Source organism: Cherax quadricarinatus, chromosome 30, assembly GCF_038502225.1.
Source record: "Cherax quadricarinatus isolate ZL_2023a chromosome 30, ASM3850222v1, whole genome shotgun sequence".
Taxonomy (NCBI): Eukaryota; Metazoa; Arthropoda; class Malacostraca; order Decapoda; family Parastacidae; genus Cherax; species Cherax quadricarinatus.
Window position 1 is genome coordinate 31,859,737 of NC_091321.1, and position 14,424 is coordinate 31,874,160.

Sequence of the window (14,424 nt, forward strand, 5' to 3'; positions counted from 1 at the left end):
GATACACGAGCCATACAGGTACAGTGGAGTATCAGGGACGCCAGAACGTCTGGTAAAAGTAACATGGTGTGTTTAAGCACAAGAAAATTTAAACCTATGAGTAGTAGCCCAGTGGGATATACAGTTGACAGCATTCTGGAGAGAGGCTGCACTGCAAACACATAGGGGTAAATACAAATAGGTTGAATACATACAAACACATACGCTCACATATAGTTTAACTTTTCCAATACAGGTTTTATTTTTCCTTGTTGCAGGTGTATCAGAGGGCTGACCTAAACAAGATTTTGATGTCAGAGAGTGTAGGCCCCGCTTGCAACCTGCAACAGACGGTTCAAGGAACTGGACATGGTGCAGCAGTTACCATCGACATGGTCGAGTACGAGAGAGAACGTAAGTAACTACCAAATTTTGAGGGATAACTTACTAATTCAAGACTTAGATGTAGTTCTTAGATGTGATTGTTACTTAACTAGTTCCTTCCACTTTTCTACTGCATTACCACTATACTTGTAACGTAGATTCATCTGGGTGTATGACTTTCTTTAGTGCCCCTCTATATCTTTCATTCAAATGTTGTTCAGTGTGTACTCGCCCATTTGTGGTTGCATGTGTGTGTATGTGTATGCACTCGCCTAGTTGTACTCGCCTAGTTGTGGTTGCAGGGGTCGATTCACAGCTTCTGGCCCCGCCTCTTCACTGGCTGCTACTCGGTCACTCTTCCAGCTCCATGAGCTTTATCGTACCTCGTCTTAAAGCTATATATGGATCCTGTCTCCACTACATTTCCCAGAATATTCCACTTCCTGACAACTCTGTGACTGAAGAAATACTTCCTAATATTCTTCTGATTTATCTGAATCTTCAACTTCCAGCTTCTCTTGTTGCTGTGTCCCATCTCGGGAATATCCTGTTACTGTCCACCTTGTCGATTCCTCTCAGTATTTTATATGTCGTTACCATATCCTACCCCCCATCTCTCCTGTCTTCCAGTGTCAAGTCAAGTCGATTTCCCATAACCTCTCTTCCTAGGACATACCCCTTAGCTCCAGGACTAGTTTTGTCGCAAACCTTTGCACTGTCTTCCATACTTCAGGTAGTCGCCCTGTTTCGATAGATGTGTTGAAGATAGTTGTTAGTGGTACACAAAATGCCTCTGCTCCCTCTCTCAGGACCCATGGAGAGATGCTATCCTGCCCCATCGCCTTTGAGGTATCTAGCTCGCTTAGCAGCCTCTTGACTTCTTCCTCGATTGTATGTATTGCGTCCAACACTTGATGGTGTACCTCACCTCTCCGCCTTTTTGGAGGCTCTTCTGTCTCCTTTGTGAATAATTCTTTGAATCTCATGTTGAGCTCCTCATATACTTCGCAGTCATTTTTTGTGTGACCTCCCCGCCTACCTTCCTCAGCCTGATTGCCTGGTCCTTGGCTGTTGTGTTCCTCCTAATATGGCTGTACAACAGCTTTGGGTAAGATTTGGCTTTCGCTACTGTGTCCTCGTATTGTCTTGGGCCTCCCTTCTTACCTGTGCATATTCATTTCTGGCTCTATGACTGCTCTCCTTATTCTCCTGGGTCCTTTGCCTTCTGTACTTCTTTCATTCCATAATACACTTAGTTTTGGCCTCCCTGCACCTTTGGGTGAACCACAGGCTCATCCTAGCCTTTTCATTATTCCTGTTACCCATGGATACAAACCTTTCTTCAGCTTTCTTGCATATTGTCGTCACATATTCCATCATCTTGTTTACTGACTTCCCTGCCAGTTCTCGGTCCCATTGAACCCTGTGCAGGAAGTTCTTCATGCCTGCATAGTCCCCTTTCTTATAGGTCGGCTTCACTCATCCAGCCCTTCCTGCTTTTCCCTCCACTTGTAACTCAACTGTGTATTCAAAGCTCAGAACCACATGATCACTGGCCCCAAGGGGTCTTTCATATGTGATGTCCTCAATATCTGCGCTACTCAAGGTGAATACTAGGTCCAGTCTCACTGGTTCATCCTCTCCTCTCTCTCTGGTAGTGTCCCTTATGTGTTGGTACATGAGGTTTTCCAGTAACACCTCCATCATCTTAGCCCTCCACATTTCTTTGCCTCCATGTGGCTCCAAGTTCTCCCAATCAATTTTTTTGTGGTTGAGGTCACCCATGATCAGTAGCTTTGCCCTGCTCGCATGAGTCCTTCTGGCCACTTCGGCCAGTGTGTTAACCATCACTATTACTCTCATCATACACTTGCCTTGGCCTCCTGCTGATCTGTGGTGGGTTATACATCACTGCAATTACCACCTTGGGACCTCCAGACTGAAGTGTTTCTATTATGTAATCTCTTGTTTCTCCTCAGTTTCCTCTCTCCAGCTCATCAAAATCCCAATGGTTTTTGATCAACAGTGCCACTTCTCCACCCCCTTTGTTCCCTCTGTCTTTTCCCAGGAACTGATATCCCATTGGAAAGATGGCATCTGTTATCATCCCTGTGAGCATGGTTTCTGTGAGGGCTGTGATGTCTGGTGATGCCTCTTTGGCTCTTTCGTGCCACTCCTCCCACTTATTCGTTATTCCATAAGCGTTGATGTACCATACCTTTAGTTTTCTCTCCAACACTGTTTTTTGGGGGGTCTGTGAAGGTGGGGGACCTCGCAGTGAGCTGTGGGATTCTACAGCGTAGTGTGGGGTGGGGGCTGTAAGTGAGGATTTTCGTCTGTGTTGGGATAGCGTGTTTGGTTGTGGGTTTCTGGGGATGATTCTTTGTGTGCTTGCTCTTGTTGCTTTGCGCTGCTCTGGTTGTCCTCTGCTGATTCTGTCATTGTCTCTCTTCCTAGCTCCTTTCACTTTTGTGCCCTCTCCCTCAGCTGCTGTCGTTCTATTTTCATTCTGTCTCAATCTAGAAACACCCTCTTGTATGCTGACGATTCCTTCAACCATGGTTTCTCTTGCAGGATCCTGTTTCGCACTGTCCTGAAAATCAGCTTGACCGGCCGTTTTCTCCCCTTCAAGTATCCCCTATTCTCTGAAAATTTACAATCTTTGATGATATTTTCAATCTCCTGTCTTTCTTCCTGCCGTCTTTCATTGTGTGTCCTTCCCTCGCTCTCCTGAAGCCCACGAATAAACACTGACTTCTTCCTCTCTTCCTCCCATTGCCTTTTCCTCTGTGTCTCTGGTTCTTGTTTGTACATGACCATTTTCTCCTTTAATTTTTTCATGTAGATCTTGACAGCATGGTCATGCTGTCATGGTCATGCGTATGACCTATCCCTCTCTCCCCCTTTACCTCCGTCCCCCACCACCATCCCTAAAGTTCTTTCGGTACAAAATTATTAATTTATACATTAGCATAAATGAAAAAAATATATCTAAACATATACGAGAAAATTTTAGAGATGACTTAATTTTAAACTAGTTTTTACTAATTGACCAGCTTATTTATTTATTTATTGTAACCACGAATGAGTGGTATTGAATCAATAACACTGCGACTAGATGAAGATTCAAACCCATGTTATTTTGGCCCACCTTATGGTGAATGAAAATCACACATGCTCTAACCCACTGGACCACGCGATCCTACGAGAATCAAGCATCCAGCAGAGCTAGGTGTTTTATCTTGATCCGAGAACATGCAGTGGTGAGGGTGCCTCTGAGCTAATTTCATTCTACTCCATGTTTGGTGTACTAGCCTCCACGAGCAGTATTTTATATTGTAACCATGAACAAGTGGTATTGAATCAATAACATTGCGACTAGCCAAGGATTCGAACCGATGCCGTTTTGGCCCGCCTCATGGTGAACGGAAATCACACACGATGCTCCACACCATCGTATGTCCTCGGATCAAGGATCCAACTTCTGGGTGCTTGATTCTTGTAGGATTGCATGGTCCAGTAGGTTGGAGCGTCACCATGAGGCGGGCCAAAACGACATGGGTTCGAATCCTCCACTAGTCGCAGTGTGTTTGATGCGTATATATATATATATATATATATATATATATATATATATATATATATATATATATATATATATATATATATATACATACCCAAAACCTCCCTCTCCCCATCTACTAACTCACCTACTCTGTTTTTAACTGACAAATCCATTCGTTCTCTAGGCTTTCTTAACTTGTTTAACTCTATCGTCTGCCCTCCTTTTGCACTCTCTCTCTCTCTCTCTCTCTCTCTATATATATATATATATATATATATATATATATATATATATATATATATACGGGTTCAGGGAAACCGGCAGGCCGGACTTGAGTCCTGGAGATGGGAAGTACAGTGCCTGCACTCTGAAGGAGGGGTGTTAATGTTGCAGTTTAAAAACTGTAGTGTAAAGCACCCTTCTGGCAAGACAATGATGGAGTGAATGATGGTGAAAGTTTTTCTTTTTCGGGCCACCCTGCCTTGGTGGGAATCGGCCAGTGTGATATATATATATATATATATATATATATATATATATATATATATATATATATATATATATATATATATATATATATATATATATATAGAGAGAGAGAGAGAGAGAGAGAGAGTGCAAAAGGAGGGCAGACGATAGAGTTAAACAAGTTAAGAAAGCCTAGAGAACGAATGGATTTGTCAGTTAAAAACAGAGTAGGTGAGTTAGTAGATGGGGAGAGGGAGGTTTTGGGTAGATGGCGAGAGTATTTTGAGGACGAAGAAAGGGAAGCTGTAATTTCGTGCACTGGCCAGGGAGGTATACCATCTTGTAGGAGTGAAGAAGAACAGGATGTGAGTGTGGGGGAGGTACGTGAGGCATTACGTAGAATGAAAGAGGGTAAAGCAGCTGGAACTGACGAGATCATGACAGAAATGCTAAAAGCAGGGGGGAAGGAATATAGTGTTGGAGTGGTTGGTATTTTTGTTTAATAAATGTATGAAAGAGAGGAAGGTACCTAGGGATTGGCAGAGAGCATGCATAGTCCCTTTATATAAAGGGAAGGGGGACAAAATAGATTGTAAAAATTATAGAGGAATAAATTTACTGAGTATACCAGGAAAAGTGTACGGTAGGGTTATAATTGAAAGAATTAGAGGTAAGACAGAATGTAGGATTGCAGATGAGCAGGGAGGTTTCAGAGTGGGTAGGGGATGTGTAGATCAAGTGTTTACATTGAAGCATATATGTGAACAGTATTTAGATAAAGGTAGGGAAGTTTTTATTGTATATATGGATTTAGAAAAGGCATATGATAGAGTGGATAGGGGAGCAATGTGGCAGATGTTGCAAGTATATGGAATAGGAGGTAAGTTACTAAATGCTGTAAAGAGTTTTTATGAGGATAGTGAGGCTCAGGTTAGGGTGTGTAGAAGAGAGGGAGACTACTTCCCGTTAAAAGACAGGGATGTGTAATGTCACCATGGTTGTTTAATATATTTATAGATGGGGTTGTAAAAGAAATAAATGCTAGGGTGTTCGGGAGAGGGGTGGGATTAAATTATGGGGAATCAAATACAAAATGGGAATTGACACAGTTGCTTTTTGCTGATGATACTGTGCTTATGAGATATTCTAAAGAAAAATTGCAAAGGTTAGTGGATGAGTTTGGGAGTGTGTGTAAAGGTAGATAGTTGAAAGTGATCATAGAAAAGAGTAAGGTGATGAGGGTATCAAATGATTTAGATAAAGAAAAATTAGATATCAAATTGGGGAGGAGGAGTATGGAAGAAGTGAATGCTTTTAGATACTTGGGAGTTGACGTGTCGGTGGATGGATTTATGAAGGAAGAGGTAATCATAGAATTTATGAGTGAAGGCAACGAAGGGAATGTATGAAAGTATAGTAGTACCAACACTCTTATATGGGTGTGAAGCTTGGGTTGTGAATGCAGCAGCGAGGAGGCGGTTGGAGGCAGTGGAGATGTCCTGTCTAAGGGCAATGTGTGGGGTAAATATTATGCAGAAAACTAGGAGTGTGGAAATTAGGAGAAGGTGTGGAGTTAATAAAATTAGTAGTCAGAGGGCTGAAGAGGGGTTGTTGAGGTGGTTTGGTCATTTAGAGAGAATGGATCAAAGTAGAATGACATGGAGAGTGTATAAATCTGTAGGGGAAGGAAGGCGGGGTAGGGGTCATCCTCGAAAAGGTTGTAAAGAAGGGGTAAGGGAGGTTTTGCGGGGGAGGGGCTTGGACTTCAGCAGGCGTGCATGAGGGTGTTCGATAGGAGTGAATGGAGACGAATGGTATTTGGGACCTGACGATCTGTTGGAGTGTGAACAGGGTAATATTTAGTGAAAGGTTTCAGGGAAACCGGTTATTTTTATATAGCCGGACTTGAATCCTGGAAATGGGAAGTACAATGCCTGCACTCTAAAGGAGGGGTTCGGGATATTAGCGGTTTGGAGGGATATGTTGTGTATCTTTATACGTATATGCTTCTAAACTGTATTCTGAGCACCTCTGCAAAAACAGTGATTATGTGTGAGTGAGGCGAAAGTGTTGAATGATGAAAGCATTTTCTTTTTGGGGATTTTCTTTCTTTTTGGGTCACCCTGCCTCGGTGGGAGGCGGCCAGCTTGTTAATATATATATATATATATATATATATATATATATATATATATATATATATATATATATATATATATATATATATATATATATATATATATATATATATATATATATTATTACCTGGAGTTTACCTGGAGAGAGTTCCGGGGTTAAACGCCCCCGCGGCCCGGTCTGTGACCAGGCCTCCTGGTGGATCAGAGCCTGATCAACCAGGCTGTTGCTGCTGGCTGCACGCAAACCAACGTACGAGCCACAGCCCGGCTGGTCAGGAACCGACTTTAGGTGCTTGTCCAGTGCCAGCTTGAAGACTGCCAGGGGTCTGTTGGTAATCCCCCTTACCAGTCTCGGGCCCCTGACACTTATTGTATGGTCTCTTAACGTGCTAGTGACACCCCTGCTTTTCATTGGGGGGATGTTGCATCGTCTGCCAAGTCTTTTGCTTTCGTAGTGAGTGATTTTCGTGTGCAAGTTCGGTACTAGTCCCTCTAGGATTTTCCAGGTGTATATAATCATGTATCTCTCCCGCCTGCGTTCCAGGGAATACAGTTTTAGGAACCTCAAGCGCTCCCAGTAATTGAGGTGTTTTATCTCCGTTATGCGCGCCATGAAGGTTCTCTGTACATTTTCTAGGTCAGCAATTTCACCTGCCTTGAAAGGTGCTGTTTGTGTGCAGCAATATTCCAGCCTAGATAGAACAAGTGACCTGAAGAGTGTCATCATGGGCTTGGCCTCCCTAGTTTTGAAGGTTCTCATTATCCATCCTGTCATTTTTCTAGCAGATGCGATTGATACAATGTTATGGTCCTTGAAGGTGAGATCCTCCGACATGATCACTCCCAGGTCTTTGACGTTGGTGTTTCGCTCTATTTTGTGGCCAGAATTTGTTTTGTACTCTGATGAAGATTTAATTTCCTCGTGTTTACCATATCTGAGTAATTGAAATTTCTCATCGTTGAACTTCATATTGTTTTCTGCAGCCCACTGAAAGATTCGGTTGATGTCCGCCTGGAGCCTTGCAGTGTCTGCAATGGAAGACACTGTCATGCAGATTCGGGTGTCATCTGCAAAGGAAGACACGGTGCTGTGGCTGACATCCTTGTCTATTTCGGATATGAGGATGAGGAACAAGATGGGAGCGAGTACTGTGCCTTGTGGAACAGAGCTTTTCACCGTAGCTGCCTCGGACTTTACTCTGTTGACGACTACTCTCTGTGTTCTGTTAGTGAGGAAATTATAGATCCATCGACCGACTTTTCCTGTTATTCCTTTAGCACGCATTTTGTGCGCTATTACGCCATGGTCACACTTGTCGAAGGCTTTTGCAAAGTCTGTATATATTACATCTGCATTCTTTTTATCTTCTAGTGCATTTAGGACCTTGTCGTAGTGATCCAATAGTTGAGACAGACAGGAGCGACCTGTTCTAAACCCATGTTGCCCTGGGTTGTGTAACTGATGGGTTTCTAGATGGGTGGTGATCTTGCTTCTTAGGACCCTTTCAAAGATTTTTATGATATGGGATGTTAGTGCTATCGGTCTGTAGTTCTTTGCTGTTGCTTTACTGCCCCCTTTGTGGAGTGGGGCTATGTCTGTTGTTTTTAGTAACTGTGGGACGACCCCCGTGTCCATGCTCCCTCTCCATAGGATGGAAAAGGCTCGTGATAGGGGCTTCTTGCAGTTCTTGATGAACACGGAGTTCCATGAGTCTGACCCTGGGGCAGAGTGCATGGGCATGTCATTTATCGCCTGTTCGAAGTCATTTGGCGTCAGGATAACATCGGATAGGCTTGTGTTAACCAAATTTTGTGGCTCTCTCATAAAAAAATAATTTTGATCTTCGACTCTGTCTGGTTAGCGGCTTGCTAAAAACTGAGTCATACTGGGACTTGAGTAGCTCACTCATTTCCTTGCTGTCATCTGTGTAGGACCCATCTTGTTTAGGTAGGGGCCCAATACTGGACGTTGTTCTCGACTTTGATTTGACATAGGAGAAGAAATACTTTGGGTTTCTTTCGATTTCATTTATGGCTTTTAGTTCTTCCCGCGATTCCTGACTCCTATAAGATTCCTTTAGCTTGAGTTCGATGCTTGCTATTTCTCTGACCAGTGTCTCCCTGCGCATTTCAGATATATTGACCTCTTTTAGCTGCTCTGTTATTCTTTTCCGTCGCCTGTAAAGGGAGCGCCTGTCTCTTTCTATTTTACATCTACTCCTCCTTTTTCTTAGAGGAATAAGCCTTGTGCATACATCGAGTGCCACCAAGTTAATCTGTTCTAGGCATAAGTTGGGGTCTGTGTTGCTTAGTATATCTTCCCAGCTTATATCGGTTAGGACTTGGTTTACTTGGTCCCACTTTATGTTTTTGTTATTGAAGTTGAATTTGGTGAATGCTCCCTCGTGACTAGTCTCATTATGTCGGTCTGGGGCTCCACGCATACATGTCTGAACCTCAATTATGTTGTGATCTGAGTATATTGTTTTTGATATGGTGACATTTCTTATCAGATCATCATTGTTAGTGAAGATGAGGTCTAGTGTATTCTCCAGTCTAGTAGGCTCTATTATTTGCTGGTTTAAATTGAATTTTGTGCAGAGATTTAAAAGCTCGTGTGAGTGTGAGTTTTCATCAGAGCTGCCTCCTGGTGTTATTACTGCAACAATATTATTTGCTATATTCCTCCATTTTAGGTGCCTTAAGTTGAAATCCCCCAGGAGCAAGATGTTGGGTGCAGGAGCTGGAAGATTTTCCAGACAGTGGTCAATTTTTAACAGCTGTTCCTGGAATTGCTGGGATGTTGCATCCGGAGGCTTGTAGACTACCACAATGACTAGGTTTTGGTTCTCGACCTTTACTGCTAAAACTTCCACTACATCATTTAAGGCATTTAGCAGTTCTGTGCAAATAAGTGACTCTGCAATGTACAGGCCAACCCCCCTCCCCCCTTTTGCCTGTTCACTCTGTCACATCTGTATAGGTTGTAACCTGGGATCCATATTTCGTTGTCCAAGTGATCCTTTATGTGGGTCTCAGTGAAAGCCGCACACATTGCCTTTGCCTCTGCAAGCAGTCCACGGATGAAAGGTATTTTGTTGTTTGTTGCTGGCTTTAGACCCTGTATATTTGCAAAGAAGAATGTCATCGGACTGGTGGTATTGTTGGTACTGGGGGGGGGGATTTTTTTCCGGCATTAGTATCTGTATCTGTTGGTTTGGAGTGGAGGCCATCGACTGTGGTTCCACTCCAGGAATGACTGGATTTGGTGTACGATTTCTGCCATTTCCTGCCAGTTTTTTTTCCTTCCTGGCACTAAAAACCTCTCCCTCTTGAGTGGCTGTGGCTACCCAGGTTTTCCCATGGCCTGGATGTTTTGTATCTTTTTGTACCCTTTAGATGGTGTGCCTGGCAATTTAAGTTATAGCACAGTCTTTCCTGTACTGAAGAGGTACACATTTCAGGGTGAAATAGCTTACAGGAAGGGAGTTTGCATTTTCCTGTTGTCATAGGGTGGTCATAGTTGCACGTCCCATCTGTTTTTCCATATTTCCCATGTCTGCAGATACCAAGTGCATAGTATGTGCACAGGCTTGGTTTCCGTTTGCCTTGGGTTTCTGTGACTGTATTCCCTGTTGGTGCATGTTTCCCTGTCTTATTCCTCTCCTCCCTAGCACCAACAATGGAGTTCCCACCAGTTGTTTTTGGTAATATATCCTCACTATAGCTAGTGGAGTCCTCTTGTTTGCTATTTCCTGTGGTATTTCTAGTTTGCAATATTGGTTTTATCTTATCTTTGACTACACTTGTTTCCCCACTACGGCTCCTGTCCCCCATGAGGTCATTTATATGTATTCCTTCCTGCGTATAATTCCCGACTACCTGGACAAAATCTCCAGCTTCACCATTACTGTCTCCCAGGACAGCACTTCCAGCTTCACCATTACTGTCTCCCAGGACATATATATATATATATATATATATATATATATATATATATATATATATATATATATATATATATATATATATATATATATATATATATATATATATGCAATACAACCACTGTGAAAGAATAGAGAAATTCCAATCGCTTTCGTGACTCACATTATCAAGGAAGAATGAAAGTAGAGCAAATTAAGGTATATAAGGGGTCTAACCCACACCTCACTATCAGATCCCACAACAAATGAACATCTGACACGCCACTCATAAGAAAGGGAACACTGCAGCAGGCCCGCTGGCCCAACTAGACAGGTCCTTCACACAACCCACCAACAAACTATTCTTCCCAAGAAATAAGAATTTTAAAAATTATTTGTCCAATGTATTATTAAATTCTTCCCAAATTCTATTAATTATAAATGGATCTAATTTATATAAACCAAAGGAAATATTCATATTATTGTCAAAACTGCTTTTGGGAGAACCAACATATTTTATGAAATAGGTAATGATTTGAAATACCCAAGAAATGTAATTGATAAATCTTTTAAAGTTGCTAGAAATACTTTTTACAATCCAAAAAGGGACAACCAGCCTTATTCAACTAAAAATATGTTGGTTCTCCCTTACCCTGAAAACTTGGTTGATATGCCTTCTCTTCTTAAGACTTTTAATATTAAAGTTGTATTCAAAAATCTTGATACAGTAAAAAAAACTTTTGATAAAGAATTCCCTGTGACCAGGAGGCCTGGTCACAGACCGGGCCGCGGGGGCGTTGACCCCCGGAACTCTCTCCAGGTAAACTCCAGGATGTGTCTATAAGATTCCTTGTAAAATTTGCGATGAAGTTTATTTCGGTCAAACTGGTAAAAATCTCGAACTAAGATTAAAACAACATAAATATAGCATTAGAACTGGACAAGATTCCAATGCTCTATTTATTCATGTGTGTGATTTTAACCATCCAATTGATTTTCAAAAAGTTGAGAAAGTAGTATCAAGCAAGTCCATGGTCGACAGGAATATAATTGAATCTTGTTTCATAAAAAGCAGTTTTGACAATAATATGAATATTTCCTTTGGTTTATATAAATTAGATCCATTTATAATTAATAGATTTTGTGAAGAATTTAATAATGCATTGGACAAATAATAATTTTTAAAATTCTTATTTCTTGGGTAGAATAGTTTGTTGGTGGGTTGTGTGAAGGATCTGTCTAGTTGGGCCAGCGGGCCTGCTGCAGTGTTCCCTTTCTTATGAGTGGCATGTCAGATGTTCCTTTGTTGTGGGATTTGATAGTGAGGTGTGGGCTAGACCCCTTATATACCTTCCTTTGATGCTCTACTTTCATTGTTCCTTGATAATATGAGTAGTCACGAAAGCGCTTGGAATTTCTTTCACAGTGGTTGTTTTTCATATTTTGAAATCACCTGTTTACTGTGATCTTATTGCATGCATATATGCGAGCATGCATATATATATATATATATATATATATATATATATATATATATATATATATATATATATATATATATATATATAATATATATGCATGCATGCATGTAAGAGAAGTGAATGCAGGAGCGTTGGGAAGAGGTGTAAGTGAATGAGATAGCTGGAGATCATGCCTGAGGCTCACTGGTATGCCCGGCGCTAGGAAGAAACATGGCTTGTAACCAGGCTACCTAGCGGTTTTAGGCGTCACGTACAAAACTATGCCACCATCCAAACGTGGACTCGTATATGTAGTACCGAATAGGTAAAACTGGTCAATTAGCAAGAACTCATTTAAAATTAAACCCTTTCTAAAATTTTACTCTTATATGCTTGAAGATATATTTTTTCATTTTTGTTAATGTAAAAATTAATAATTTTGTACCAAGGGAATCTTAAAAAACTTAATAAACCTTATTTTAACAAGCGTAATTTAATTTAGCCTTATCCGACTTAATATATTTTAGATAAGTTTATAATAATTTAATAAACAATCACAACGAAATATATATTTTTTTCGTTAGGTTCAGAATGATTTCTGCGAAATTATTGCATTCACAAATTTTCGCTTGCCTTATTAGGCAAGAAGAGCATTGCTATTTAAGCCAAAATCGTAAGTTTTACCTATTCGGCAGATCAGTGTTTGTGTATATTTCGCCTGCTCTTGCGAATTCCTTGCATTGTTCAAATCTCTAGTAAGGCTGATGCATGCAGGGGATGAGATGAAAAGCTGTAAGCCTTCTCCCTGAAAGCTGGCTGCCTTGGATCAAAGTCTAGCGCAAGCTGGACTCCAAGGTATTGTCCAGTGTGGGTAGATTGGTAAAGCACTGCTTACGTTGTTCCAAGGTTCGTAGGTTAGAGTCTCCTTCAGCCAGAGATCAGTGTTTGTGTATATTTCGCCTGCTCTTGCGAATTCCTTGTGTGTATATATATATATATATATATATATATATATATATATATATATATATATATATATATATATATATATATATAATCAGTGTACACACAAACAAGCAAAAGTATATACAGAGAAAGATCGCCGTCAGCAAAATTTCCTACGTGACATATTAGTTCACTCAGCTACTGGCGCCTAAAAACTCAATCACAGATATTTGCTTATTTTATATTTCTACACTATGTTTATATATTGATTATTTAGTACATATAAGAAAATGCCTCATTAACACCGTACAAGTCAACTAGTTGAAGTATAACAGAGTATAAAAATCAGCAAACTTATATTGCAGACGACCGCTGCCCTATGCACTTTGACGACGGTTCCAATCCCTGGAAGGAGCCAGGCGCCAGTGTGCATGTCTTCCAGTTTACGGCTGGCACCGACATCTTCAGTGCATCTTTCCTGACAACACTCATTGCCGTCTTCATCAGTTGGCTGCTCTCCCTGAAGACCTGAGAAGAAAGAATGTGCATGAATGAGATCTGTGATGATGTATAACATTCAAAAACTGTAGATTTCGTGTAAAAGCTTATGTTGAATGTGTGTGTGTGTGTGTGTGTGTGTGTGTGTGTGTGTGTGTGTGTGTGCGTGTGTGTGACATTGTTAACCAGAGCATAGATGCTGTTGAATGTCTTAATTACACTGGAATGAAACTGTTTATAAATGGTGACACTTGGGCTTAAATTTAATGTAAATAAGAAATAAGGTATAGAATTAAGTATAAATATAAGCAGTAAATCTTTATTTTTAAAGTGCAGAATAATTTAAGAGGAATAGACCAAACTGGTGTTAGAGCTAGGATGAAAATATACAAGACAAGCTTGGAAAGCTGGCGAGTAGTAGTAGTCAGCTTCACAATAATCCTTCGAGAATTGAAAGGCATATGTTTGTTCACCAGATGTATTATTTTATTGTGTATAACATTCCTCATTTCTTATTTCTGTTTAAGTAAATTCATCAGTCAAGACCCTCGAAATTTGTAAGACAGTCTGTCCCAGGACTATGCAACACTGACGTTCCAATAACGTCATCCGCCATCTTTGCTCCATAAAATGTTACTACTGGACGCAAAATAAAAACGCACAGTTTAAATTTCATCTACTTTTTTTCCAGAATTCATGAAAAACTTATCTTACATGTGCAGAGCATTCTGATGCTGGAGTCCCCTCCCCCTCCCTTCCTCAAAATTATTTCTTTTAGTATAGAATTCACTTTCCTGAAGATTTGGGCCAGGAAAGAAAGTGTACTTGTCTGTCACTACCTGTCGAGGCTCCACTCTGAAACTAAATAAAACAAATTAAATTCCCAACGTCAAGAAAGATTTTATATCTTAATTCTTGTATCAAATGCTAAATAATTATTCCATTATCTTCAGAGCAAGTCAGAATTTTACAGCGAAATTACTTATCATTTTGCTTGAAAGTCTAAGATAAATTTCTATGAATTAAGGTGAAAGTGGTAATTTAAATAATTTATGCTACTC

At 40.6% G+C, this 14,424-nt stretch overlaps 1 protein-coding gene across 1 annotated transcript in view; it reads left to right on the forward strand.

Moving 5' to 3' along the window:
* udt (protein undicht) overlaps positions 1-13,577 on the forward strand; it is a 60,091-nt gene extending 46,514 nt beyond the window's left edge. Inside the window, exons 9-10 of the mRNA XM_070090070.1 lie at positions 258-393; positions 13,231-13,577. Of these exons, the coding sequence (XP_069946171.1) occupies positions 258-393; positions 13,231-13,397 (303 nt within the window). The 3' untranslated portion in view covers positions 13,398-13,577. The remainder of the gene's footprint in view (positions 1-257; positions 394-13,230) is intronic.
* The last annotated feature ends 847 nt before the right edge of the window (positions 13,578-14,424 follow it).